Source organism: Mauremys mutica, chromosome 9, assembly GCF_020497125.1.
Source record: "Mauremys mutica isolate MM-2020 ecotype Southern chromosome 9, ASM2049712v1, whole genome shotgun sequence".
NCBI classification, from domain to species: domain Eukaryota; kingdom Metazoa; phylum Chordata; order Testudines; family Geoemydidae; genus Mauremys; species Mauremys mutica.
The window spans coordinates 45994800-46019007 of NC_059080.1; the positions used below are offsets into that span (position 1 = coordinate 45994800).

The 24208-nt window shown below is 50.5% G+C and overlaps 1 protein-coding gene and 1 long non-coding RNA gene across 2 annotated transcripts; one reads left to right on the top strand and one right to left on the bottom strand.

Annotated features, from left to right (window-relative positions):
* The first annotated feature begins 773 nt into the window (after positions 1-773).
* On the top strand, positions 774-17713 carry CLIC2 (chloride intracellular channel 2). The gene is made up of 6 exons (XM_045030769.1): positions 774-1242; positions 9415-9524; positions 10737-10862; positions 13523-13629; positions 14654-14835; positions 16757-17713. The coding sequence occupies exons 1-6, from the start codon at positions 1186-1188 to the stop codon at positions 16916-16918; spliced, it is 744 nt and encodes a 247-aa protein (XP_044886704.1). The 5' UTR covers positions 774-1185; the 3' UTR covers positions 16919-17713.
* LOC123377635 lies at positions 13587-17051 on the bottom strand. The gene is made up of 3 exons (XR_006582257.1): positions 16888-17051; positions 14701-14772; positions 13587-13961 (listed from the first exon to the last, which is right to left on the bottom strand). It is a non-coding gene; the product is annotated as an uncharacterized LOC123377635 (long non-coding RNA).
* Positions 17714-24208: the final 6495 nt, after the last annotated feature.

Sequence of the window (24208 nt, forward strand, 5' to 3'; positions counted from 1 at the left end):
CAGTAAACTTCTCCAGTTTCTCTTAAGTTCCTGGGTGTGGGGCCTGACCTCCCCCAAGCCATTCTTCCCACTCTGTCTCACCAAGCATTCCCTCTCCTGGGCGACCTGTGCAAGGGCAGAGGATATCTGGAGATATTCCCTTGTTTACTATGGACCAAGCAGATCCCCACCTCTCCCCTGTCACACAGCCCTTGATGATACACACAAATATCTGTGACAACTCCATAAATCTAAGGAAATGGGAGAATAACACATGGAAAGTGAACTGGATCCAGTGGAGATGAGCCGGAGCCACAGGTTCAGATCAGGATTGGAATTGAAACTCCTGCCGATTTGGGGGCTGCTCACATCTGGGGTTCTAAATCAGCCCACAAAAGTGAGAGGCCAGAGGTATGAAATTCAGACCCTTCCCTGGATCGCTGGGGCTTTCCCCAAAGGGTGGAGAGGGGTTCAGATTTGAGCTGCCAGTGTGGGCCCTGCTCAGATGTTGTTGTTTAAGGCAGATACTATGTGTTTTAAAATTGTGCCTACTAGAGGGAAGTTTGCCTCTTTTATCGGTGAATCTGGGGTCTCTCCAAACAACACTTGCTTTCTCTTAGTGAGTGTTGTGGGGGGAGGGATGTGCTCTGGAGCTGTGGACTTTTTGCCTCCTGGACAGGATAATTAGATAAGTGATCTCTCCAACTGATGAAGCACAAGACACTTCCAGCCCATTTCCTGTCATAAAAGCTCTCATGGGTGGGAGTTTACAGTAACAGAAGTGGAAGGACCTTTTCTGGGACATAAGCCCATGGCTGAGAAAGAGCCCAGAGCAGCATCTGGTCTGCTTGATAGCTGACAGGGGGACCTCATGCATGCTCTCTGATAGATTAGGATGCTGAGTCACAACTGGGAGGCCCTTGTGGAAATACCCTTGCCCCTCCAGCAGTTGCTGCAAACACTCTGTCACTCCTCTTCAGTTGAGAATTCAGGAGGAGGAAGGAAAAGAACCGTGATAGAACTGCCCATTGGTGAGTGAAGCTGGCAACGGGGCTTGGTGTATCTTCATTAGAGAGGTCCTTCACCATACACCAGCGGCTCTCCCACTGGATCACCACCCACTTCCACTCGGAGGTTCAATAGCAGCAAAGAACCGAGCAACTTGCTGCAGTGGAGAGTGGCTAGCAGTTTGAACAAGCAGAGAGGATGGCAAGCCAGCGGCACAGCCCTCGGAAGGAGCCTGAGATCGAGCTTTTCGTGAAGGTGAGTTTCAGAGACATGTACGCTTATGAATTCTGCATGCTGGATTTACCCCAGGCAGGAGGACAACGACCCACTAAACTCACCAGTTACTTTTGATGAAGTTACCTGCAGATTTTTTTACAAGTGCTTTATCATTTCAGAGTGGGGGGTATTGTCCCATTTGCAATTGTCAGCAGTACATATAGGCAGATAGACCCATGACTACACGTATGTGTGCACAGTGGCTGGCAGAAAAGGGTGCCAAGCATGCCCAGACAGGGGGAATTCCCAGTCTGGGCTCTGCAGGGAGCTATGCATTCTACTGTGTAGTGCCAAAGGAACTGGAAGGTTATAAACTTATCAAGGGGATCAAGTTCCTTTGGTGTGATGTGTTATTAATTATTGTTATGCTGATAAAAATCATATATACAGCGGTGTAAATATGGCATGTGCCTTACAGAGACAGATAAGGTGTGAGCCTGTCCAGAAGAGATAACAGACAATAACACAAACACATACACTCAATTTCAGCTTCTCACCAAGTTGTGGTTGCAAGACAGACTCTCTGAACTGCTCTGTCTCTCTTTTACTCTGTATGTGTTGATTATTCAGCTGAAGGCTGTTTTGCAGTAGAAATGTTTTCCCCTCAGTTAAGCACTTTGGGGACGATTTCCTTTGGAATATTTCAACTCCCCACTTCAAAACATTCTTAGCAAAAGTGGAGAGAGCAATACATAAATCAGAGAGCCTGAATTTCCAAATGAGTGTCTGAAGTGAGACATGACCCCGAACAACTTCCATAACTTTAAATTCCCCAGCCCTGTGCTAGTTACTTGGCTGGCCATTGATTACACCATCACAGTAACAGAACAAGTGACTTTGTCTAGGGCATTTTGATGCAAACAGCAAATGCTCAAGATTTCAGGCTACAAATAATGTTGAGATTCTGAGTCTTTTAAAAAGAAATGTTTAATGTTCTAAAAGTGTCATTTAAATGCGATAGGAGGTTTTATTCCCCAACTATTACAACGAATCCTTCCCACAGCAAATAACAGACGGCTACCTCGGTCTATGTTAGAAATCTAGGGACTCAGACTCTACTCTCACTGCTGACGTACAGGACTGTCCAAAGTAAAACTATTCAGGGGTCAGGTAAAAGATATTATCTGTCCTTAACCTCTCAAAGCCTAGGCTAAGTTGCTGAACATAGATACTTCATTAAGATCATCTCCTGTTCACTGTCCTTTAATTGTTAAAACCAAACTTGGCCCAGGGTATTTTGCTGGTGAATTCAACGCTTCTGTGGTTCCCTGTTTTAACATCGTTACCTAGCTGGTCCCTAACTATCTTAGGGAGAGGCAGGAAAATGATACACAAGATTGTTTCAAAACTGCATCAGAATCAAGGGGCTTTTTATTAGAGAAGGGAAACAGAAAACAAAGTTAGTCTGTACTTCCCCTAAAACTTACTTAATTTAGCAGTAAAAAAACCCCTTGGAACAAGTAGTGTGGTGGTAAACTAACAGTCCCCTACCATAACAGTTTCTGTGTTTTAACCATCTTTGGCAGGCAGTCTTTAATGAAACAGGGTCTGATCTAAAGGGGTGCTGAGCAACCACCGATCCCAATGGGAGTTGTAGGCACTCAGCACCTCTTAAGATCAGGAGCCAGATCCTGCTCCCCAATTAACACTGGAGTAACTTTAGAATTACACCCCATTCACACCAGTGTTGGTGGGAGAGAATCTGGCCCTAAACCCCAACCCTGTTTTTTGGGGGAAAAGAATCCCATGAGATGCTGAGTGCTTCCCGCAAGGTGCTGAACACCTAGTTCCAAGCACCTCACAGGACTGGTCTAGTCTCCTGGCAGAGATATTGACCCATTGGACATGGAGGGTGTGATGCAGCTGCCCATTTACCTACCTCTGCTATTGTTCCCAGAGTGGCAGTTCCTGAAGCTCTATTGAGAACTTCTTGGTCTTGATTTTTCTTCCTTGTAACTCATGCATCTTCAGATGGTAAAAGCTATTATTTGTGATCATTATTTCTATTCCTGAGGCATACGCTGTTGTACCAGGCACTGTACAAACACATAGGAAGAGACAGTCACTGGCATGGCCCCTGGGCATGTCTTCATTGCAGTTCACTTGAGTTAGCTACACTCGGTTTACCCCTCTGGAGTTAGCCTTGCGTGGGTGAGAGCAGCCATACGGAGGACTAACACTTGAGCTGCTGTGTTCACACCAGCATGCATTGCATTCACTCGTGTGTGGCACTACGGCTATTGGGGGCCATCCCATGGTTCTTTGCATTGTTGTAGGCTGAGCCACTCTATGATCTCTTTGTCAATGAGTTGTGGGGAAACTTGCCTCTCCTTTCTGGGCACACAGGGAATTGTGGGACGGCATCAGAGAACTATCAGCACTCGAATGATGCTAGCCTGCACCCACACTGCAGAGTGGTCATACCAGCAGCTGACAAGTAGTACTAACTTGAGCTTTACCCTATACCCACACTTGGGCTCATCTACAGGAAGTAAAAGCACCACCGCACTAGAGTCAAGGAATTTTGTGTCTGGACAGGACTCAAGTTATAACTCGAGTCAACTTTGCGGTGAAGACAAGACAGACAAAGGGTGAGAGAAAGGAATGATTATCTCCGTTTTATAGATGGGGAGGAGAGGCACAAAGACATTAAAGGGATGTATTTTAAAGGCACCTAATTTCCCTTGATTTCCAGGGGGGTTAGTGCCTGAATACCTTTAAAAATCTGACTCAAAGTGACTTGCCCAAGGTCACGCAGGAAGTTTGTGTCAGAACTGGTGATGGACTGGCCACCACCTTAACTGTTAAACTAAGAGCCAAATCCTCAGCTGCTATGGATCAGTGCAGCGCCACTGAAGTTGGTGGAACTACACCCATTTATATGAGTTAAGGAGCTGTCTGTCACTGGACTCGCTTTTTTCTACAATCATCATTCTGTTGTTAAAATTCAGCTCTGTCTAACATTACCCAGCTTCGGATTAATTTTTAAAAGAATAAAAAAATATACCATAGATCTTTCCTGTGTCCTCACTCTGGCACTTTGCTCCTCTCAATTTCTATCCCTTCACTCCCCCTTGATCTGCAATATTGGTCCTCTCTTTAGGTCACCCAACCAACAATCTATCTGTGTCTGTCGCTCTCCCTCCCCAGCGGCTGATCCCTAGCTGTCACTGAACTCTCAAGCCTGGATGATATGGCTGCCTCCATTGCAATGGCAGGCAAAGCTCCTTCCAGCTCAGGAGTGTATTGTAAGGGGCCATTTGTCAAATTCCACTAGCCCCTCTCCTACTAGAGTCTGATTGCTAGGTGATTGCATGTGAATGTGGGAGGAGGACAAGATTGCATGTGAATGTGGGAGGAGGACAACCTGGGGGAGCAAAATCTTCTGTGTCTAATGGGCCAGTTTAGTAGAGATAGCAGAGGAATCTCCTTGCCCTGTTGATATGCTCCCAGTGCATCTGAACGTTAATCTAGGGAGATCACATCTAGGGCTGCCACCATAGTTCAGTTTTAAATTCATCCAGTCCTTGGCTTCTGTGATAACAATGTCAACACACACACCATTCTTTCAGTACCACTTGTATTGTAGCTGTGGAATTAGGAGAACATTCACTCCTTGCAAATAGGTCTCCATAAATCAGCAGGTAATGACTTCCAGCTGTCTGTGGCCTAGCCTAAATCCAAATCAGCCATCTAGCACCAAAAAGCTCAGCTTCCCATTATCGGTGGCTATAGGGTAGCCAATCTCTATCTTAGGTTTATGGGTTTGGTATTTTTTCAATTCTCTGCAGTAGTAAAGGTCTCCAAGAAAGGTAATAAAGCCCTCTAAGCTTTCAGCACTCAGAAGATTTTCCTCGTTTGTAAATATGACTATTTGAAAAGATTTTAGCTATTACCTTTTTTAAAATCAACAAGTAGAATTTTGTGGGCAGTCCAAATTATTTTCTTACACACCCATTAAAAGAGGGGGTGACAAATACAGCAGATAAGGGCATGAAGCGGAGGTGAGGCAGAAGACTGAGTGCTGGTAGATATACAAATTGATTTTTAAAAGTTATATTAATTCATTTGTTCATATTAAATCAGTTCATCTCATTTGTCCTACCTTTGCTCCTATAATTTCGTTATTTGTCTAACCCATGGGAGTTAGGCACCCAAATACTTTTGAGGATCTGGACCTAAGTTGCTCCATTTCTCTTAATTCTTTTATTCTGATCACCCCCTGTTCTGTAAACGGTATTTGCTTCAGCAGCAAGAGGGCACAGTCCTGCAAACACAGGGGCTTGGCTTTCAGTCTCTGAATAGTCCTACTGACTTGGGTGGAAATACTCTGGGGCTTAAAATTAGGCATGTATGCATTTGCAGTGCCGAGGCCTTATAGTTATTAGTGGCTTATTCCTGTTCCATATGACTCTTGAGATGGAAATTATTGATTACACGGCTGTTTGATCAGAAACAATAACAGAAAATACTCTTGGGAGAATATTCATTTGAATAGTTTCTTTTTAGCATAGTAAAGGTAAGGGGAGAACATTTTTAAATGGTCATTTTGTTTATTTAAACCATCAGCTTTCCTTGGTTTGATTCCGATGCTCTAGTTGTCTTTACAAGAGTCTGATGGATCAGGGTAAAATTTCCAAAGGTGCCTATGTGAGCAGGGGCCTGATTTTCCAAGCTATGTAGGAGTGGGAGCCTAAAGCTGCAGACAGATACCTAGTGGCATTTCTGAAAGCCCTAAGCGGGCTGGGTGCCTCACTCCCACTGAAAGCCCTTGGGAGTTGGGTGCCTAACTTGTGTGGGATTTATTAAAGTACCTCTTAGGCGTCTATCTGTATCTGTAGGCACCTGAGCACCTCTAAAGTCTGGCCCTTGACTTTCAGTGGGACTGAGACGCCCCCAGTGCCTAATATCAGAGGGGTAGTCGTGTTAGTCTGGATCTGTAAAAGCAGTAAAGAGTCCTGTGGCACCTTATAGACTAACAGACATATTGGAGCATGCCATAGGACCCCAGTGCCTAAGGGTATGTCCACACTGCAATAAAACCCCAGTGGCTGGCCCGGGCCACCTGATTCATGGGGCTTGGGCTGTGGGGCTGTAAGATTTCTGGGTAGACATTGGGGCTGGCCAATTCTCTGCGAGTTAGGGGGCCTAACGACCTTTTAAAATCTACTCTTAGATGCTTCTGAAAATGTCACCTCAAGAGCCCAGTGCAGCCTGCAGACCCTGCTATGCTGGCACTGATGCACAAGAAGGCAGGAGCCCAGATCGTGGTTTATAAATGTGGAACCCCCCAGCTGGTATTGTTACAGTCACTTTTTGTAGTAGAACCCCACTTGGAGACAGGGCCCACAGTTTGAGAGTTATTATTGCCTTGTATTGAATGATCCCACCTCTCCTATACTGACCTCAGAGCCTTCCAAACACATGCAAGACTCCTGGAGGTGCCTGTCTAGATGTATTTGTTGATTAGGACTTCTACAGAGAATGAGGGCTGTAATCTGTGTCTGACAAGGTAGTCCCAGGACTTGCCCAGTAGGCTTGCAGTGTTCTTCATTTTTGTTGCACTGACTGAAGCCTGACTTTCGTTTTTAAAAAGGGAATTGTTTGTCTGGTTCATGGAAAATCTGAGCCTTTAGGAATTTACGCCTTGTCTCTTTAAATCAACAAGTGAACAGTGAAAAGAAAACAAACTACTGTTTGCCTGGAAAACGTTAGTGCATTTTCTCCCACACCCTCCCTCTTGAGTTTTTCCTCCTGCCAGCGAGGAGCCTCCCTTCCTGTTGAATCCATTATCAAACTCCATCCTCCTTTTGTGCCTCCCTCCCCCACCGCTACCACAAGCGCTGAGTGTACCGGCTTCCCCCTCCTTTTCTCGCTTCCTGTCTGAGGAGCCCCTGACAATCCAGCTTCTAGAGACAGGCTTTCCAAAATATGGCAGCAAGGGGCACAGAGAGCTTTCATATTGTCTTCCCCTCTGACCCAGCTCCCACCCAAGGAAACAGAAACAATACCACACTAGCTTATAAAACAATCACTGTGAGTGGTACTGGTTCATGAACCCAGCAGCCCCATTAGGGGCACAGCCCACCTGCTCTGATGACGATCAGTTTTGGTGCATTTCAGGCACTCAGATACCATAGTAACAAGGACGGTATAAATAGCTAGATTAAATTCACTCTTTCAGGGGGTTGCTGCCATGTTCACTAGAGTTTGGCCGCCAATTTGGATGGGACTCCAAAGCTTCCCCAGCTCAGCTGGGATGCCTGGATGCTGGAGTGTGACTTGATAATGTTATGTTTGCTTTTGTATGCACTGCAGGGGTGCAATGCAGGCTATCTGGGCTAGTGAATCCACCTGCCACCTGTAACGTATACCTCCTCCTCCTTACACAACAAGGACAAGTGCAGAGTCCTGCACTTAGGACGGAAGAATCCCATGCACTGCTACAGGCTAGGGACCGAATGGCTGGGCAGCAGTTCTGCAGAAAAGGACCTAGGGGTTACGGTGGACGAAAAGCTGAATATGAGTCAACAGTGTGCCCTTGTTGCCAAGAAGGCTAATGGCATTTTGGGTTATATAAGTAGGGGCATTTCCAACAGATCAAGGGGTGTGATCATTCCCCTCTATTCAGCACTGGTGAGGCCTCATTTGGAGTACTGTGTCCAGTTTTGGGCCCCACACTACAAGAAGGATGTGGATAAATTGGAGAGAGCCCAGCGAAGGGCAACAAAAATGATTAGGGGGCTGGAGCACATGACTTATGAGGAGAGGCTGAGGGAACTGAGATTGTTTAGCCTGCAGAAGAGAAGAATGAGGGGGGATTTGATAGCTGCTTTCAACTACCTGAAGGGGGTTCCAAAGAGGATGGATCTAGACTGTTCTCAGTGGTAGAAGATGACAGAACAAGGAGTAATGGTCTCAAATTGCAGAGGGGGAGGTTTAGGTTGGACATTAGGAAAAACTTTTTCACTAGTAGGGTGGTGAAGAACTGGAATGGGTTACCTAGGGAGGTGGTGGAATCTCCTTCCTTAGAGGTTTTTAAGGTCAGGCTTGACAAAGCCCTGGCTGGGATGATTTAGTTGGGTTTGGTCCTGCTTTGAGCAGGGGGTTGTACTAGATGACCTCCTGAGGTCCCTTCCAACCCTGAGATTCTATGATTCTATGATGTAGCTCCCCAAGCCTGGGTGTAAGTTAGCATAGTAGGGGCTAATTACCCCCTGCTTTGCATCATGTGTGATCATTCACAACTGTGCAAAGGAGCTGTGAATTGCCACCAGATCAGAACACTAGGCCTAGATCCGTGGCTGTGGCAAAGCTCAGAATGGCATGGGTGCAGTAGTGGCCACTGTAGTTCCCCAGTATTGGGCTGACTATGCACTGGGCTTGCCCCGCCTCTCCCCTTCATCTTCCCCGTGTAATTTCAATCAGCCTGATGCCCTGTCTCTGTAATGGACCCCCAACCTCTAACCAACTCCAGACTTCTGGGAGGGGATTTCCAAAATACAGATGCAAACCTAGATCTGAATTTGATGCTTAGGTGTCTCTCTGTGTAATGGGATGGACTGGACCCCTGAATCTTAACATATCCCTTAAAAAAACCTAAACACAGATGCAAACTTTGCAGCTTGGGCCTATATCTAGATAGACTATAAATGTGCCATGTGACTTTGATTATAGTTGCTACAGGAACTAGCTGAGCATTAGGGGGGAGGGATAGTTCAGTGGTTTGAGTATTGGCCTGCTAAACCCAGGATTATAAACTCAATCCTTGAGGGGGCCATTTAAGGATAGGGGGGGGGGGGAGTTGGAGATTGGTCCTGCTTTGAGCAGGGGGGTTGGGCTAGATGACCTCCTGAGGTCCCTTCCAACCCTGATATTCTATGATCTCTTATCTCCAGTCCATTTGAAATCTCAACCATAATGTTGCATTGAATCTCCTTTTTTTTTTTAAAAATGGAGAGAAAGGCACCTTTGACAATCTGGCCTAACTCCCAATGAAACCAGTGAATCACCTGTTATGCTGCCACTGCCTGTTTACCAAGCCCGGAGCTGTGCTAGCAGCTCCTTGCCCAAAGCCACTTGCAGAGGCCCGGCTGTGGGAAACATCTTATGCCCAGTGAGCAGTATTGGTCTATTTTGCTCCTTCTGCAGGCTGGCCTGGATGGCGAGAACATTGGGAATTGTCCCTTCTGCCAGCGTCTCTTCATGGTTCTGTGGCTCAAAGGAGTCAAATTCAATGTGACCACAGTGGACATGACAAGGTAAGGAAATGGAGGTAATTCTTGTCCGTGAGACATCCAGAGTACACAGCAGGGAAGCTCAGGGCTGCCCCTTGGATTGTGTGCACCAGGGGTCGGCAACCTTTCAGAAGTGGTGTGCCGAGTCTTCATTTAGAAGGTCTCTTTGTATAAGTCTATCATATATAACTAAACTATTGTATGTAAAGTAAATAAGGTTTTTAAAATGTTTAAGAAGCTTCATTTAAAATTAAATTAAAATGCAGAGCCCCACAGACCAGCCAGGACCTGGGCAGTGTGAATGCCACTGAAAATCAGCTTGCGTGCCGCCTTCGGCACGCGTGCCATTGGTTGCCTACCCCTGGTGTGCACCAACAAAATCTTAGTGTCATATGGCTCAATTGCTCTTCACTCTACACTTCAGATCTCTCCCACTGTCAGCATCACGTCCCCTTTCGTTACATCTGTCATGTCACTGGCATAGATGGAGCTGACTGGCATCATTACAAGGTGGTGTCCCTGCTAGCAGTCTAGCTGTGACCAAATTCTCACCTCACTTATGCTCTATTTGCCCCCTGCCGCTGACCTCCCTGGAATTACACAGAGGATAAGCCAGCAGGAAATTTGGTCCCAAAATCAACAGTTCAGGCCATTGTATCTTAAGCAATTGGGGACACAATGTGAACAACAAAAGTTTGTCCATGGAGATTCATACAAGATATCCTGAAGTGACAGGGCCATGAAAAGATGGCAGTGAGCCCTCTTGGCAAATTGAAATGACTACACATATCCCACGGGCTGCCAAAGATGGATGTCCCAATGGCCAGTGAAGTCAATGGGAGCTGTGAACTCAGGTTACAATTTGGGTCTTTATCCAGGGAGCTCCCTCTCCTGAACACCATGGCTCTGGCTCCAAAACACAGGGCCCACGATTCCTTCTCACCACTGTGTCTCCTCCATGTACTAATCTGTGTCTCTCACTATTTGATGCCTTCACCATGTGGTGTTTAAGAGCAGGTTGGACAAACACTGGTCAGGGATGTTCTAGGTTTACGTGGTCCTGCCTCAGTGCAGGGGCCTGAACAAGATGACCTCTCAGGGTCCCTTCCTGTCCTACCATTCTATGTTCTTCTTGGTGGTTGTGCATGGTGGTGAGATGAGATTGTGACACTGCACGTGCATGAGGCCTTCACCTCAGCAGTGAATCCCTCTTTTTTAAAAAAAAATTCATTTTAGGAAACCCGAAGAGCTGAAATCTCTGGCTCCAGGGACCAACCCTCCATTCTTATTGTTCAACAAGGAGCTGAAAACAGACTTCATTAAGATCGAGGAGTTCCTGGAGCAGATGCTGGCGCCTCCTAAGTATTTATTATCATAGTCTTATGCACTTCTTTGCAACCTTCCAGCCAGGAGATGTGAACTGCCACCAGATCAGAACACTGGGCCTAGATCTGTGGCCATGGCAAAGCTCGAATAGCATGGGTGCAGTAGTGGCCATTGCACTTACCCAATTCTGGGCTTCCCCTGCCCCCCGCCTCCCCTCTTGCCCTTTGCACTTTGTGAACATTGGTCAGTTCAGCAATGGTACTCATCTTGTGGGGCGGAGGGCACGGACAGAGGCACAGAGCGGGACTGGGAGCCAGTGGCAGTGAGTAGAATGTCCCTTGTCCCTAATCCCTTGCTCTGAGCAATATATTGCTCTCTCCATGAGGGTATTGCTGAGGCCAAGGTACTGCTGTGTGTCCCGGGGAAGAAGCAGAGATAGGCTTTTGCCTAGTGTGAGATGGTTGATCTAAGGTTGTGACCCACCTCCCCCTTCCTCTATGACTAGCTAAGCAGCAAGGAAACAGTTTGTCCTGTGAGATAACACAATGGGAGGAAATTCACTGTGTGATCTCTGGATGCAGGCAAAGAGGGAAAGGGGCTGGACAGGCGAGCCACAGGGGTAGGGGATGTGGTGAGAACATGCAGGTGGATCGGTGTAGAGACCCAAGAAGCAGATGCCGTTATTTTTGCAGCAGGGGAGGGGAAGGGATCTGAAAACCTTTTTTCTGTTTGTTTTTGAAAGGAGCAGGTGCACGTAGCCAAGCCAAGGTGAACACTCCAGCCCAGGGGTTAGGAATGCAGCCAGCTCCCAGCCGAGCGGTTATTATGTGCTCACTCTTGGCTCTCTCCCCGACTGTTCGTTGCAGTGGTAAACAGGAGACACCTTAAAGGCCCGGAACAGTTCACAGCTGGGGCTTTAGGCCAGATCCTGAGCTGTAGAAAGCTGTGTGACTCGCCCGAGTCTCCCCCCTCTCACCTCCCTGATGAGTTACCAGCTGTTGGTGGCTGCATGGCTGTCTGGATGGAACCCAAAGCAACACTCTTTGGATAGCAGGGAGCAGAATCCTAGCCTGGGTTTCCTCCTTCAGCTCCGTATTGCCCTGAAAACTCCTCTCTGTGCCTAGCCAAACTTTGGGATATACCTAGCTAGAGGTCATTGCTGCGCAACCCTTTCCAGTTTACAGCCACGTCCCGAGCAAGCTGGCATGGGGGCACTCCAGGAGCTCATGCTAGAGGAATCCAAGGTACCCGCTAGGTCCTAGGGCCAGATCTGCAAACGAGCTCTGCACATTGGGCGCAAGTTGGGTGCTGGGATCTCTTGCAAATCTGTCTTCAGTGGCAGGGGCTGAGCCCCTCTGAAAGCCCCGGTCTGAGAGGCCTGATTCCTGTGGGAGTTAGGGGCTGAAATGCCTCTGGAGGAGTGTGCCCTTAGCGACCATGGGACACACCAACACTCAAGGCTCAAGCCTTTCACTGGGTGACTGCTGAGCACCCGAAACACTGAGGCTTTGCTCTCCATCCTCACTCACCTAACAGCTTTCAGCCCGGCAGACACAGCACAGCGATGGGGCAGATGTGAGTCTCAGCTCAGTGCAATGGCATGGTGCAGTCCTGCCCTCTCCTCTCCCAGACAAGGGCACTTAGACCAATGGCTTATGGATTAACTCCTGTACAGAGTACAAAGCTCTTTAGCCCCTCAAGTCTTCCCCTTCTTCTGGGAATAATTCAGGCCTCTTCCCATAAGCTCAGGAGCCCCACAGCCTCCTCCATGGCCTGAGTAATAATTCAGGCTTACCTCCCTTGCATTTGAGTCCCCCAGTTCCCCTCCTGGGGCTCACTGGTCAGTCCTGCAGCCCTGCCCTGCCCTGGGAAAGCTCAGCCAGCAGTAATACTGATCTCCTGGGGAATCTCCTCTAGGTGCACCCGCCGCCAGCTGAGCTACCTTTCCTCATGTCCAGGCACTCGTTAGCTGCCAACCAGCCACCTGAGCATGGCATTAATGACCTACAGGTGGGCTGAGATGGGGTTGCTCTCCTTAAAGGAGCCAGCCACCCTGTGACAAACAGACTAATGGGAAAAAGCATATTACCTGCTCAGATGGTCAGGTCTAGTTACAGAACAGCACCCCCTGCCAGGAGAGGTTTTGGTACCTGCAGCAGTGTTATTTTGGGGCACCCTTCAACCTTCTTCACTCATTCCTCACCCCAGGCCACTGGGTAGGTACTGGAGCTGCTAGCCTTTGCTGGGGGGCTGGCTTGGGTCTGTCTACACGGGCTGCAGTCCCCGCTCTGACTGCAGTGTGAACAGACCCTGAGTCTGGTTGAGCCCACCTTAGGGCCAGTGCAGGGCTGGGCCTAACACAACAGCTGGGATGATGTTGGCATGCGGGGTATACTGGGATACCTCGAGAACAAAAGGCATTTCCCCATGGGAGCTGCATGAGTTTCCATATCCCCCTCGTGCCAATCCGTACACTCCTGTCTGAGGCTAGCATCCTGGAAGTGGCAGCAGAGCTCAGAGCTTCCCTCTATCCCTTGGGCAAGAAGCTAGATGAGGTTGATCATTGCAGGGCTTTATGCTTTTGAGCCCATCTCAGTGCTCGTGGGTTGTATAGTCACCAGAGGAGAATGCAGCTGAGTAGCCTTCTAATGGCAGTGAATTCTCCATATATGACTCTATGCAATTATCTGTTTAAGGTACCCACACCTAAGCCCCAAATACAAGGAGTCCTTTGATGTGGGCAGCAACATTTTTGCCAAGTTCTCTGCATACATCAAGAATCCCCACAAGGAAGCGAATGAGAGTAAGGAACCCTGGGGTATTTTTATTTATTATTCTGAGTCCATCATTTCCCTGGATCCTGAAGCAAAACCTATTAGAAAAATGGCTCACTCAGCCAGGGGGATCCAGAGGGTGTCTCAGCTGTTCCCAGTCCGTGAAGGTGGAGATGTCGGTGCACAGAATGGGAGCTTCAGAACCTCCAGGAGAGGTGTGGGGCGGCGGATGCTTCTCAGCAGCAGCGGCAGGGATCTAGAGGTGCTGAGTATTGGTGATAACTCCTATGTGCAGGATTCCTGCTCTTTGAGAGGGCATCCTATGGCTGGGCTGGAGTCCCCGCTGTCTCCCACACTCCACCTGCCCAAGTGATGCCCCCAGCAAGTAAAGCAATAAATTGGAAGGACAGAAGCAACCCTGCCTTTCACCCAGCACCATTTGAGGATCATGATCCGTAGCTTGTGCTGTAAATGCCTGGAAGCAGCACAGCATCAGGATAGGTGGCTGCTAAATGAGCAGCTCTGGTAGCTTCACCTGCACAGAGCCCTGTTTTGTACACACTCTGAGCAGTTCTGGCACACCCTACTGGGGGTAGTGGGACATCACACTGTGTTCGGTAGATCTGGGCTTGGGGAGGCGGTCTACCACTGGTTTGGCCAACCCCCTCTAACCACTCCCTCTCAGAGAAAGGTGGCAATACGTATTAGGGGCACGTTCAGATCCTAGAGCTCTTTGGAAGGTGCCAAAAGGATATATTCCAGGGTTTCTCCACCGAAATTGCAACAGTGGTCCCAGGTGGAAACACCTCTTCAAGTATGGCCCAGCTCAACGGTACAAGTATCAGGGATTTGTCTGTGAGGGTGGAGTTTTTTTTTTATGGGGGCAGGTTCATTATCTGACACCAGGGACCCTGACTGTGATCTCAGTTGGGCTGGTGTAAATCAAGAGTAATTCTACTGAAATCAGTGGAGTTGCAGTGAAACTGGTGGGTGTGAGAGCAGAATCTGCTCAAGGTCTTTCACACTAACACCGTGGTTTCTCCTTGGGTGCAGATTTTGAGAAGGCTTTGCTGAGGGAGTTCAAACGCCTGGATACCTACCTGAACAACCCGCTCCCTGAAGAAATCGACCAGGACAGTACTGAGGAAGTCCTGGTCTCCAAGAGGAAATTCCTGGATGGGAACAGGCTAACATTAGCTGACTGCAATCTACTGCCCAAGCTGCACATCATCAAAGTAAATCCACCCACTAGCTCTAGAGGCCACAATCTCTGGGTCAAAGGGCAGGCCAGCACATGAAGTACAGGATTTTCAAAAGTGCCTTCATGCCCCAGGAGTGCAAGGTCCTGTGACAGTTAGCAGGACTTGTGCTCCTAAGTCACTTAGGCCTACCACCTCATTGAGATCAATGCCAGTTAGGCATATGAGTACCTTTGAGGATCTGGGCCTTAGGCGCTTGTGAGAATCACCTCCCAAAGCAGTACAGGTCCCTTTACACTCCCAATTAGAGCCAGCTTACCACATCTGACCTTGAGAAGCTTTGAGGAGCTGAGGCGCTGTCCAATTCCAGCTCAGAATATCTTGACTCAAGCCTGCCTCTACTCATCTCCTTTGGCGCTATCCCCTGCTCTGTGTCTCGCTTGTCCCTTCAGTAGGGCATTTAACTGAGCAGTGGGCTGGCGAGGTGAGCCAGGTCTGATCATTAAACATGGGTGAATTTCATCCCAAGGAGAATGAAGGAAGCTCCATCACTTGAGGGAGCTAAAGCTCAACAGGAAAAGCACTGGCGAGAAACTTGTAGGGGCAACCCCACTCCAGCCCCTGCTCTTCCGTGAGGGACCAACAGCACTAGCCACACCCAACCACAGTGCTGGTAACCAAAGTCTGGGAAGCTCCTGGCTAGCTCTCAAAGGTGATGTCCCAAGTAAAGCCTTCACAGTATCACCCCTTCTGCACCGTGTGAAGCTCTGATGTTATTTTCAGGGATATGGCTTTCACAGCCAGTACTTTTGGAAGCACTGGGACACCTTTATGTCTCTAGTTCAAAGCCAGACTGGGTGGACAGCTCCCCTCCTACCTGCAACCCTCCTCTGCTTCTGGACTTAACAACCTTGAACCCATCTATCTCATCCATGATGAAGAATAAGTGTGAAATCAGGGAGAGCATTGATGCTTGAACAGAGCACAGTGTGTAATAGCCATCCCTGACATGCTGGATGGATGAGCCAAGAAAGCTGAGATTCTGAGCTGACGGGTCTATCAATCTCTCTCCAGCAAAGCTGGCCATCTTCTTCCTCTGAATGAGGGTATTGATCCAAAAGGGATGGGAGGGATTTGTGGGAACTCAGTGGACTTCACTGTTTCATCCACTTCATGATTTTCACTCCCTCTCTTACATGGATTGCCTTGGCCAACCTTTAGGGGGCACCCTGGGAGTTCCAAGTCAAGATTCACTCTTAGTTGCCCATGGACATGGAGTCCTGTTTGGTCCAAGATGCTACAGTGGAACCTCAGAGTTAGGAATGCCTCAGGAATGGTTGTTCGTAACTCTGAACAAAATGTTCTGGGTCTTTCAAAGCTTCCAACTGAACAGTGACGTAACACAGCTTTGAAACTTTACTCTGCAGAAGAAAAATTCTGCTTTTAACCATCTTAATTTAAATGAAACAAGCACAGAAACAATTTCTTTACCTGGTCAGAAATTTTTTTTAAACTTTCCCTTTATTTTTTTTTGTTTACATTTAACACAGCACTGTACTGTCTTTTTTTTTGTTTGTTTGTTTGTTTGGTCTGCTGCTGCCTGATTGCATAATTCCAGTTCCAAATGAGATGTGTGGTTGACTGATCAGTTCGTAACTCTGAGGTTCTACTGTAGCACCTAGAGGCCCCAGCTGAGACTGGGGCCCCATTGTTCTGGACACTGCCCAAGGTGGGATTATTGTCCCCATTTTACAGATGTGAATTGAGGCACAGAGAGATTAGGTGAGGTGCCCAAGGAACCAATGATGGAGCTGGGAAGTGAAGTCTGAGTTTCTGCATACCAGGCCAGTGCCTTAATAACAAAGCCTGCAGGCCTCCAGGTCAGTGGAGCCAGATCTTATCTGGATACCCAGAAGTCTAATAATCACCTGCATTTTCTCACCCTTCACCCCTCTAGATTGCTGCCAAGAAATACCGTAACTTTGAGATCCCGGCGGAAATGACAGGCATCTGGCGCTACCTCCACAATGCCTACTCCCGTGATGAGTTCAGCCACACATGCCCAGCCAACGAGGAGATAGAACGCACCTACGCCAGCGTTGCCAAGAAGATGACCTAGGGGCAGCCAAACGAGCTGGTTTTTGAAACCCCTCTTTCCATTGGAAACACTGCCATGAAAGCTCCCTTCTTCTGAATGGCCATGCCAGTAGAACAGCCCAGTCCTGTCACCTGCAAACATTTGGGGATCTAGGAACTGGAGGAATCATTATGATGTAATTAGTAACAGCCTTTCAGAAAATAACCCTGTGCTTCCAGCTGTTGCAGCTGACTGCACCCTGATTTTACAGCTATAATCATTGCATGTAGCGAAATGGCACCACCCAGCTGCCGAGGCAGCTGCTTTGTCATTCCTTAGAGGCTAGGATGCCCAACCTTTTTGTGGGATCACCAACATTTATTGTGCAAAACTGTGCAGAACTGGTGACCATGCGGCATAGTGCGGTTTAAGTATCCCCATTTTGAATCTGGAGGACAGGGTACAAATGATGTCTTAGATCCCAGCAAAATGGGTTTTCACATGTGCATAGAGTTTAGGCCAGAAGACACCATCAGAGCGTCTAGACTTACCTACCCTGTATAACACAGGGCATTACATTTCACCCACTTACCCCTGCTTTGAGTCCAATCACTTGTGTTTGGCTAAAGTATATTTTCTGGAAAGGCATTTGAAGACATTAAGAGATAGAGAATCCACCACTTCCCTGGAGAGTTTGTGCCCATGGTTAATCACCCTCACTGGTAAAAAGGCATGTGCCTGATTTCTAATTAGAATTTGGAAACGCACCATCTAATTGCTGTGGAAAGATAGTGTGCTCAAGATGTGCACAGGGCTGCACCAGCGGGGGCTGCTCTAGGCAGTGATGAGCTGCCAAAATCTTAACAACGGGTTCCCTATAAAAAGTTCTGATTTAACAACGGGTTCCCTATAAAAAGTTCTGATTTAAGGGATGTGCGACAGCATGTATTTTTTGTACCAATAGGGTTACCATACGTCCATATTTTCCCAGGAGGTGATTAAGAACCGAAAAGCCTGACATGTCCAGGAAAATACAGATGTATTTTAACCCTACCTAAAGTTCTTTTTTAAAAAGATGGGGCTGAACTAGAAATGAGCTCCGTTTCACATGTGTGGGTGGTGATCAGGGACAGTCTCAATTTTTGGGTCTTTTTCTTATATAGGCTCCTATTACCCCTCACCCCCGTCCCGATTTTTCACACTTGCTGTCTGGTCACTCTAGGGTGTGCACATGTGTGGGTCCCAGTTGCTCCCTGCCCCCCTCATTAAAGCACGTGTGCAGGGTTACTGCCCTGGGAACTGCAGGGCACCAGTGGATGTGGGGCTGGCTGCAGATAGGGGCGTGGGGCAGGGCTAGCTGGAGGCAGGGAGTGACACGGGCTGGCTGTGGGCAGGTGATGCAGACGGGCGGGCTGCGGGTGGCTGTGGGCAGGGGGTGGCTGCGGGCGGCTGTGGGCAGAGGCTGGCTGCAGGCAGGGGGTGGCTGTGGCAGTGGCTGTGGGCAGAGGCTGGCTGCGGGCAGAGGGCGGCTGTGGGCAGGGGGTGGGGCAGGGGCTGGCTGGGGGCAGGGGCTGGCTGGGGGTGGCTGTAGGCAGGGGCTGGCTGTGGGCAGGGGGTGGCTGCGGGCGGCTGTGGGCAGAGGCTGGCTGCAGGCAGGGGGTGGCTGTGGCAGTGGCTGCGGGCAGAGGCTGGCTGCGGGCAGAGGGTGGCTGTGGCAAGGGCTGGCTGCGGGCAGAGGGCAGCTGTGGGCAGGGGGTGGGGCAGGGGCTGGCTGGGGGTGGCTGTAGGCAGGGGCTGGCTGTGGGCAGGGGCTGGCTGGGGGCAGGGGCTGGCTGTGGGTGGCTGGGGGCAGGGGCTGGCTGGGGGCAGAGGGCGGCTGTGGGCAGGGGCTGGCTGGGGGTGGCTGTGGGCAGGGGCTGGCTGGGGGTGGCTGTGGGCAGGGGGTGGGGCAGGGGCTGGCTGGGGGCAGGGGGTGGGGGGGCAGGGGCTGGCTGGGGGTGGCTGGGGCAGGGGCTGGCTGGGGGCTGGCTGTGGGCAGGGGGTGGGGCAGGGGCTGGCTGGGGGCAGGGGGTGGCTGTGGGCAGGGGCTGGCTGGGGGCAGGGGGTGGCTGTGGGTAGCTGGGGCAGGGGCTGGCTGGGGGCAGGGTGGCAGGGGCTGGCTGGGGGCAGGGCAGGCTGTGGGTGGCTGTGGGCAGGGGGTGGCTGTGGGCAGGGTGGGGCAGGGGCTGGCTGGGGGCAGGGGGTGGCTGGGGGCAGGGGCTGGCTGGGGCAGAGGGCGGCTGTGGGCAGGGGCTGGCTCGGGGCAGGGGCTGGCTGGGGGCAGGGGCTGGCTGGGGGCAGAGGGCGGCTGTGGGCAGGGGCTGGCTGGGGGCAGGGGGTGGCTGTGGGTAGCTGGGGCAGGGGCTGGCTGGGGGCAGGGGGTGGCAGGGGCTGGCTGGGGGCAGGGGCTGGCTGTGGGTGGCTGTGGGCAGGGGGTGGCTGTGGGCAGGGGGTGGGGCAGGGGCTGGCTGGGGGCAGGGGCTGGCTGGGGGCAGAGGGCGGCTGTGGGCAGGGGCTGGCTGGGGGCAGCGGGTGGCTGTGGGTAGCTGGGGCAGGGGCTGGCTGGGGGCAGGGGGTGGCAGGGGCTGGCTGTGGGCAGGGGCTGGCTGGGGGTGGCTGTGGGCAGGGGGTGGGGCAGGGGCTGGCTGTGGGCAGGGGGTGGCTGGGGGCAGGGGGTGGCTGGGGGTGGCTGGGGGCAGGGGCTGGCTGGGGGCAGGGGGTGGGGCAGGGGCTGGCTGGGGGCAGGGGCTGGCTGCGGGTGGCTGTGGGCAGGGGGTGGGGCAGGGGGTGGCTGGGGGCAGAGGGTGGCTGCGGGCAGGGAAGGCGGGGGAGGGGCGCAGATACTCACATGGGGGGGGGGCTGAGAGCAGCAGGACGCAGCCGGGGACTCACCAGGCAGCAGCAGGAGCCCCCAGACCAGAGGTCCAAAGAGCAGGAGCAGCAACAGGGCCAGGAGGCAGCTCACATGGCTCTCGCAGCACAGCGCAGCGCCCCCCGGCGGCCGGGAGGAGGAATTACAGGCTTCCCAGGCAGAGCCCATCAAAGCTTCCCTCGCAGGGAAGCTAGTTAACAAGCGGTTCTAAAACCGCTTCTAAATTTAACAACGGGTTCGCGCGAACCGGTGCAAACCGGCTCCAGCTCACCCCTGGCTCTAGGTGAGGAATGAGGTGCCCTGGTGGAGCTGTGTGAAGGCTCCAGCATGAGAGGCTCTGCAAGTCACAAACATACCAACAACAGACACTGAACTACAGTGCTTTCCCCTCCTCCAAAACCAGGTTTCCATTGCTCTGTCTCCACTGACTTCAGTGGAGCTCCTCCTGAGGCATGTAGGTGTAGGTTCGAGGTGTATCAGGCTCACACATCTCACAATCTCAATACAGAGTGCCAGCAGCAAAGAGCCATTTCTTATACAAAGTTCACCCGGTAAGTGTCAGTGATCAGCTTGGAAACTCTTGCAAGAGATCTGCCCCAGTCTTATTGCTGGAATGTGCACTGCTAAGACTCAGGTGCTCCATCTCCAGATCTCCATGACCCCGCGCAGCAACGCAGCTTGATCAGGAGACGTTCCCCTTTCACGTTCAGGCAGTGCGGGAGTTTTACATGATTTCACAGTCTGCTGCCCACTTTCCCCTGATCCCACACAAGCTGTACCCACCTGCCCAGCCAACCAGGGTGGACAAAAATTCATTTGCTTTCTAAAACAAAAGGGTTTTTATAATTAATGTGCAGTGTATCAAGGTCAAACCGTGTGTGCGTGTGCACAGAGCACCCAGGTCCACTTCCATAGCTGGGGGAGACTAGCACAGTTCCACTGAAGGGCAAGACCAGCTAAGGATCTGGCCCACATAAGCATGGTGTGACTGATGCTGGCTCAAGAACTACAACCCTTGAGGCCCTTTTCTACCACTGCAACTTTGGGGATTGCTGCTAGCTCTGGCATAGTGCAGGAGGCAACTGACAGAGGTTTGCTGGGAGGGGCTGGCCTAGTGCTCATGCCAGCCCTGCCCCTTCCCACCCAGCATCACCCACTCTTTGGTGTGAACTGGCTACCTACAGGGGCCCACGGGATGTTGGGGACATTTTGCACTCTCCTCTCCTCCATTAGATTTGTGCTGCTGGGGCCTCCTGCCAAAATCTATACCCAGGAATCTGCCTCCTCCACCAAAATAGTACAGAAACCAGTGGCAACGTAAATATTCTGTAGAATGCAGTGGCCTGCCTATAATATACTGAGCATTACAGATCTGCACTGCGCTCTGAGATGGTAAAAGCCCCCTAGAAAACTCACTAAGCTTCTCTCTTACTTGTACTTTTGCACTAAAAAGTGTGTACTCGCAATTCTGCTTTTGATATATTTGTTAGTTTCGTATTCATTCAAGTGATAATAAACTTTATTTTATATACAACTTTCACAACCCGGCCCCATACTGCTGTCCAGGAGATGCTGAGAGCTAGAGAAAGCAGTAGAACATGAAAAGGTGTGTGGTTGTGCTGGGAACATGAGGAAGTGAATATTAATTGCATTTCTAAAATAAACAGTAATAATAACCTCCATTTTCTGTGCGGTCCCTTGTGCTGAAGGATCCTAACATGCTGTACAGACTAGAGGGATATAGACACCACCTGGAAGGCAGCCCTCTCTGGGGTGGCACACTGCATCTGCTCTGCATCCCGAGCTCTATAGAGCAGCATCACATGAACAGGAATTCCATGACCCCCGTACTCCCCTCAGAAAGTGAGAAGCCACAGCAGCATAGCAGTAGGAACACTGCAAAGGACAGGGCCTGCTGACCACATGTTGGTTGAGGTATTGGCCCTCCATAGGGCTCCCAGGCCCCTCAGTTTTGGCTTGTCCCTTTGCTGTGCTGATATTAGTCCCCTGTTGGCATCTGAAGTGCCCATACCACCTGTGAGGGGTGCAGAGTATATAGGGCACTTACTGCTGGTCAGTAAGTTCTGCCCTTGCTTTCTGCACCATGTGCTTGGATTTGGGAGAGGAACATGCTGCATCCAAGGACTTGTCCCTGACTCCTCCCTGAGAGGTAGGCCCCATCCCCCATTTCACCATGTCCACCACGGTCTCCAATCCATGGCGAACATGAGTCTGTTCAGCAGCAGCAAGCTGTAGCCACTGGTGCTTTTAGCTCTGGAGGTCCCCAGTTCAGTCCCTGGTGTGCAAGGACCTCTGTGTTGCCTGTGCATTCTACACAGTGCCATCGGATGGCACCATGCAGCAGCATTTCCTGTCTTTCTGTGAGCCCTTTATGCTTCATTTACTCCCACCTGTTTCCTCTGTGCAATGTAAGGGAGGGAAGTAGAGGGGCCAAAGACACTAAACAAGATGGACTCAGAGAGTAAAGAGAAAGAGCCAAACACACAAGAAATCAAAACAAAGTTTTAAATGTTTCAGGGTTTATTAAATAAAATAGCCCCAAGTGGGGGTAAGCCACCAAGTGCTGGAGCTGGGGGAATGAATGGCGGCAAACCTGGTGAGATGGACAATTGCTAAGTGCATATCCTGGAGGCCTGAAAATGATCAGTGACGGGTTTTCTTTTTCTTTTTCCCACTTAGCTGTCTCTGTTGCCAGATCAAGTCTGGCCTTTATCCCTCAGCAGCTACACCATTCCATTGCTATAATCCACACAGCCACAAGAACGGTTTAGCTGCTTTACAAGTCAGTCATGTGATGTGCAGGAAACCAGCGCAGCTGTCTTGTGGTTTTCAACATGAGAGTTTGATCATTCAGTTTTCATCTTAATTGTCTGCTGATCCTGGGGCATGGAGCACTCTCGCCTTGTGACCTCTGCAATGGGCCTCACAGGCACAAGTACAAACTGACAAATGCCCTGCATGTGTCATGCTCTTTTGTCTTCCTAGTTTGTCTGAAATTTGCAATGCTGAAACAGGCCTGGAACAGTTCCAGCTCTTTAAGATTCCTCCTGTAGTGCAGCACGGAGATGTATCTTTCCAGGAGCTCAGCATTATTCAGTGGAATTCACACTGCAGGATGGGGGGACCTTTAAAGGCGCCAGATGCCTGATTCTCACACTGCAGGATACTTGACTTCAGTGAGTTTCCGTGCATGCTGTGGCAGGGGAATACAGCCCCAGGACTGTAGCCTATATTTCAATATGGACTATTTCATCTGAACAGAGTCAAGCCCTGTTCTTTCTCTCAACATACTAAGCCCATTACCCTCTTACAAATGCTCTCCTCTTTCCACCGACGCATCCTCATTATTTGTAATGCTATTTACAAAGCAATGCATGCTCTTCCATGGCAGCTGCAGAGAGGTTGGGGGCACAAAGGCAGGCAAGGAAGGGGCACACGCATCCAAGGGGGACGAGTTTGTGGAGGACCCTTGGTGCGGGCTCACAAAGTGCATGTCTGCGTTGGGATGGCCATGTGACAGGCAGCCTCAGTTAGTGACACAGTACTTCCAGAAGCAGGCTGGGACAAGGAGAGTGGAGAAGTGTGACAGTCAGTGGGAGGGGATACAGCACAGTTCTGATACAGCAGCATGGCTGAGCTTTGTGGATGCAATTCTCTAGCCAGGTGCCTATAGTTGCCATGGCAATCAGTTCCAAAGCCAGGTAGTTAGATGGCTCACTGTTAGCATTTGGACCCACCATTCTGCATCCACAATAGCTTGCGAGTAGAAAAGACAGACGCTTCTATCTGGAAATGTCAGATAAAGCACCTGAAGGTGTTAAATTGAGCAGACTGATGGAGCAATGGACCTCCCTAACCCTTTAATTCACCATACAGGTGAAACTTTATGGTGGGAAATTAATGGTTTCAGTGTAACAGCTAAGAAGTCTCCATTTTTGAGAAGGGCTCCTGAAAATTTCTCTGTTTGGATCCTAGGCTGTCAAATTGAGAGTTCACACAGGATAGACTATTTTGCTGTCCCAGAGATGGAGACAGATCTCTGAAGAGACCCAGGTCCTGATTCACTCTCACCCAGGGGCGGCTCTAGCAATTTCGCCGCCCCAAGCACAGCGGCACGCCGCAGGGGGCGCTCTGGCGGTCGCCGGTCCCGCGGATCTGGTGGACCTCCTGCAGACATGCCTGCGGAGGGTCTGCTGGTCTCGCGGCTCCGGTGGAGCATCCGCAGGCACGCCTGCGGGAGGTCCACCCGAGCCGCGGGACCAGCGGACCCTCCACAGGCATGCCTGCGGGAGGTCCACCGGAGCTGCCTGCCGCCCTCCCGGCGACAGGCAGAGCGCCCCCCGCGGCATGCCGCCCCAAGCGCGTGCTTGGCGCGCTGGGGTCTGGAGCCGGCCCTGCTC